General features: G+C 37.6%; 1 protein-coding gene across 1 annotated transcript in view; it reads right to left on the bottom strand.

Annotated features, from left to right (window-relative positions):
• The window catches only part of LOC107659408 (insulin receptor-like), a 10987-nt gene extending 6035 nt beyond the window's left edge, over nucleotides 1-4952 (bottom strand). Inside the window, exon 1 of the mRNA XM_016448343.1 lies at nucleotides 3810-4952. Within this exon, the coding sequence (XP_016303829.1) occupies nucleotides 3810-3885 (76 nt within the window). The 5' untranslated portion in view covers nucleotides 3886-4952. The remainder of the gene's footprint in view (nucleotides 1-3809) is intronic.
• Between the last annotated feature and the right edge of the window lie 221 nt (nucleotides 4953-5173).

Below are 5173 nucleotides of genomic sequence, written 5' to 3'. Positions count from 1 at the left end.
TCTTTGTAATCCCAGGCTATCTGTAATCAGAAGCACATTTATAACTGGAATATAATTTAATTTCATTCACATGTGGTTCATAAACACATAATTATTTTATCCTTAATCCACATAATCGATTACAATCTGCCATCAAAATTATACATTTAATTATTCTGGCTGCTGTGAGAAAAGGCTATAAACGATCCGCCACCTGCAGGATTTGTGAATCGGGCTAAAGTAAGGCGATAGTTTTGAACACTGGCTGGTTATGTACTTGCTAAAATATTGATTTCGGATCATTTTTAACCAAAAAAAAAAAAGTTACGGACTGCAGCTTTAATCAATTCAAAGTAATAATGAATATTAGCACTGAATGCAAACAATTAATAAACATACAGAAGATTAAATGAATGTGACACAATCAGATTTATTGTTAACAAATATCCTATAAACCACTCACAATGATATAGCTGTATGTGAATCACTTAGTAACCTCCTTGTGAGACAATAAAACCACCTGAACAGCTATGACGAACTTCAAAACTCTTGAGGGGAAGCTTATAATTGTTGGTTTGAATGAGATGATCACAAGGGGGATCATAATAGAAACTAACAATGTGTACAATCAGAAAGTGCAATGAGCCGCAAGATCATGGGAGTGACGTGGCTACAGGCCAGGTTGTGGCAAATACATTTGAAATGATTTCTCACAGCTTCAATGGTCAAGCCATGTCAGCCAGGACTTGACAATGTTGAACGTATAATTGTGAAATTATATATGACCAGTTTTCGGATATTAGCAATGTAACCAAGCAGGTGCTTCAGTCGAACGGTTTCAGATTCTTGTCTGCAGAGGTATAAATTATGTTGTCATGTGCTGTCCGTGTCTGTAAAGACACACGACTGACAGAAGAATGTTAAGAGTGACAGCTGTATCATTAGTTTGACCAAATAAAAACTTACAGACTAAATGACTGACTAGAAGGAAGACAGATAGTAAAACTAGACTTACAGACGGCATTTGTCAATTATGAGCCAATTTATACACTACATTTTTAATTTAGCACTGCAAGTACATGAAAGCAATTAAACATGAAAAAGCTAAATGTGTAAACCAATAAGGATGGTTTATTATCAATAACATACAGTCAGAGGGATTCAAAATCTGAGACCATATTGCAAATCTGGGATTCAAAATATAATTTTGGAAATAAACAAGGTTAATTAAATAAATGAAGTATTTTGATATTGAAAACTTTTATAAGTAGAAACATTTTTACATAATCTGAATAAAAGAAACTTTTAAAGATTTTGCATTATTTCTACGTCAATAATCAAACAAGGAAATGTGTGATATTGAGCAAGTAAACTCCTTTTTAAAAAAAAAAAAAGGTCAGATGTTCCCATTTAAGAACAAGATGCTCTTTGGATCATTCTCAGATCAAGCTTGAAAACATGATCATCAGGTTTTACTTAGGGAATTCAGTTTGTTTGCTGCTGTCATTGCAGCAAAAGGGCGACAAACCAAACACTAAAACATTCTTGTTGATTTTTTCAATAATTTTTCACTCAAATTGTTACACTGGTATTATAATTCGTAATGGAAAAAATGTGATTAAATAAATAAAAAAGTACAGTATAGCGGTATCAGACTTTTCAACCCCACTTTAAGACACATGCTGAACTTTGCATTAATAAATGTTCCAAGATGAGCCAGGCTTTGAGCAGATTTCCAGTCCTGACGAGGCTGAACTGAGGCCCTAAAATAGTTCCACTCTTCACTACAGTGGTTCACTACAAGCCTGAGAGGATCAAGAAGGAGGCACACTTAGCAATTACACAACTTGTTTATGTTCAATCTGCTCTTAAAATCTTGCAGAAACTGGTTTCACGATATTACTCAATCTTTTATTTTCAGTTTTAATAAAAAGGTGGCATACATACACCCCCCAGGTGTTAACTTAACTTATCCACTGCTGAAAATTATGCTGTGACAAGACACAAAGATGCAACACACTCCCAATATAATCTTTTTGTACAAGCCAAGCACATCTTACAGATTTTATTGCCGATAAAGAAAATTTTGCCAAGCATCATTTTAAATAACAAACAAGAATTAAATTCCATACAAAAAGTATATTTTCTGAAAGAAGCAGTGTAATAAGAATTAAAAGGCTGATTAAAACCACATCAGATTATTACAGACAGAGAGGGCCTACAGTCTGTTCATTTGTAACTTCCCATGCAGTGCTTGTTATTAGTTTTTCAAACATATGCAGGTCTTAACCTAAAACCTAGCAGAGCTTTTAAACATACTGTTCTGACATACAGTAGCTTAACCGTCAGACACATGAAAGAGAGTCCCAAAATGGAAACTGGCAGAACTTTGAACGCATAAATTTCATCCAAACCAACGCTATATTTAGAAATCTGCAAAGCAACAAGATAAGAAAAAGGTGCTTGGGGTTTAACACAGCTCACAAATCAACAAATAATACTCGAAATTATCTGAAATTCTCCTTATGATAGCGTTGCAACTTGGAGCATTTCATTTGAATGCCCGCCCCCCCCAAAAAACACCTTAATGCCAAAAATACTACTGTATTTTTTAACTTTCCAAAAAATATGTTAAAACTCATTTGTTGGGTGAACTGAAGACAAGCCAATGTTTTGTTTGGAGCTGAACACAGCCAAGTGTGTCAAAAGCATGCTTATATTTATTTAGCTGTTGCAGGAAGTCTTCCAAAAGCACTAAAAAAACAACAAGTGGTACATAATTACAGAACAATTTAAATGACTACTGCCTCATTAAAACCAATTACCAGCACGTATATGGCATGCGTTTACGAATTCTTCCTATGCTGGGTGTTTTATATAAAGTATTACTACGAAAGTAATACATGTATATTAAGCATTTAAATAAGCCACTATACATTAAGAATACACTCTGAATAAATAGTAATAATCAGGCATACAGATAAACTACAGTAATCCAATATTTAGCATTCAAATTCAACATTTTCTATTCATACAACCAGTCTTTAAAGTGCACCGCCTTGAGTTGACATAAAATAAGTGACTGATAAATAAAGAATTATTGATCAGATGTTCCGCATTGACTGCTCCAGTGTTTACCGAAAGTTTCTGAGTACATTGCTAATAAACTTTGTGGCCCGGTGATATCAATCTACAATAGTTTTATTGTGCTGAAAGCTACATTTTAAAAGGACATCTGTGAGCTCTAGTACTAGTTTGCTGCCAAAGTAACGCACTTTCCAAACTCATAAAGATCGGATCGCAGACCTCCAGTCATGTTTCATGACTTCTTTGAACAATAAATAAAAACACAGCCCTAAAGGTCTCGACCGATCTGATTAGGATTTAAAATCCTCTTGAAACTCTGTCAACGCTGCAAATGGCTTCATAAAACAGGGGCCTGGCTGAACTTGAAAACCATTCCTGAGCCTTACTAACGTTAGCGGTTCGAGCTACAAATAGATCAATACCGTCCTCAAACGATCGATAAGCTGGCTTTAGGGTCAAGGCGCACACTCCACATAATCGATCGTACCTTTAAAGCCAGTTTGAAACGATTAATCTAAATCAAAACGCCCCGATATTTGATTTATTCGCCCCTTGCCTTGCAATGTCCTTCTGTCTGGCTCTGCTTTACCAAATGTGTCACAGTAGTCAAGCACTACGATCCCCTTTTCCCTTTAAGAGCGGTCGGTAACGTTTGTAGATTTACATTTAAACAGACAAGACTCCTATAGTATTAAATCCGTATCTATGTGAAAGACAAAACAAAGCCATTAAGTTACACTTACTTTCTCCATGTGTTTGTTGACAGTTGCAAACAGTGTAGGCAGACGCAACCAAAACAATCAAAGTCCACAGCCACATTTTGCCCCCGGGGAAACCGAAAATCTGTCCAAAAATCCCCTCCGTATACGTCTTGGTGTTGTTAACGATCTGTTTTAATAGTCCAGTGCTGTTTTGGAAGATAAAATTAAAAAGAAAAGAAAAAAGCCCTCTGTCACCCCCCTCAGAAAAAAATGGGCGGAGAGGAAATTTCAACGTGTTCAATCCGCTCGCGCTACTGCTGCAGATCTGCTGTCGCGCGCACTGACTGATGCTGATATGAAAACACGCTCGAGCGCTAAACTAATGACAGCGCGTGCTGCGACTTTCATTCCCTGTAAAACAATCCACACGTATAAAGCATGCGGACTGCATCATTTACAATGATCGGCCGAATTATTTACGATCGATTGCATATATTTGTCCAGCACTTGCGTAGATTGCTACAAGCTTGGTGAAAAAAAAGAAAAACTGGACAAGCACGAGGAGGAATGGCTCTGCGCACACAACGCAGGCCGAAGCAATCAAAGAGGGTCTGAACGAGAGCCTTTTTTGTTGCCGTTTCGTTTTATTTTTCAGATGGAAAGATCTTATAGTTGTAATAAACTGTTTACAGACTTATAAGTTACAGATAGTGCTCCCGTGAAACGTTCAAGTTTCCCAGGGTTCGTAACGGGCAGATTTCTGTTTGTACTTTTTCCAGGTTCCTGCTGACAGCGGGCTTTCGCCGTAGCGCGTTTACGACGGGTCTTACGCGCGGTAGTTTCTCCGTACTACTCCTCACGGCGAGCCTGTAATCTGACAGTTTCGTTATCAGTAAATCGGATCGGTTCTGGGGGCGTTTGCTGAAAACACTGCGACCGCTGAGATTTCCGCTAGACTTCTAGCCCAAATGCTCCACATGCAGTCTTTCTATGTCGCTTTGCTGGAGAGCAGTTGCCTTGCTTCACAGACCAATACAACGAAGTGAAGCTGATTCCGCAAAGCTCACTTACTCGTCTTTAACTCTCTCGAGGAGAATAAAAATGCAAGATTTTTTTATTTCTTTTGTCCCCACGTAGTGCACTGGCATATCCTCTCTCTCCAAGGATCCCCTTTCCTGTCTTTGCGCCAGTAAACAAGACCTGCCAGAGAATCAGATAGAGCACAAGGGAAATATGAACTGGAACGATGGACCGAGACAGCGTGCGGGCACTAAACATTGGCATGCACTTTGCATATTATAAAACGCTGGCTTCTAGGCAATACATCGACATTATATGATATCCAGAGCATAGAAAAAAAAACGTATTTACTTGTTCCTCGTTGTAAATCTCGTCTTGGTAAATAT

Source organism: Sinocyclocheilus anshuiensis, unplaced genomic scaffold, assembly GCF_001515605.1.
Source record: "Sinocyclocheilus anshuiensis isolate Anshui unplaced genomic scaffold, SAMN03320099.WGS_v1.1 scaffold940, whole genome shotgun sequence".
NCBI lineage: Eukaryota > Metazoa > Chordata > Actinopteri > Cypriniformes > Cyprinidae > Sinocyclocheilus > Sinocyclocheilus anshuiensis.
The sequence above is the reverse complement of the archived record's forward strand: the minus strand, read 5'-3'. Positions and strand labels throughout refer to the sequence as shown.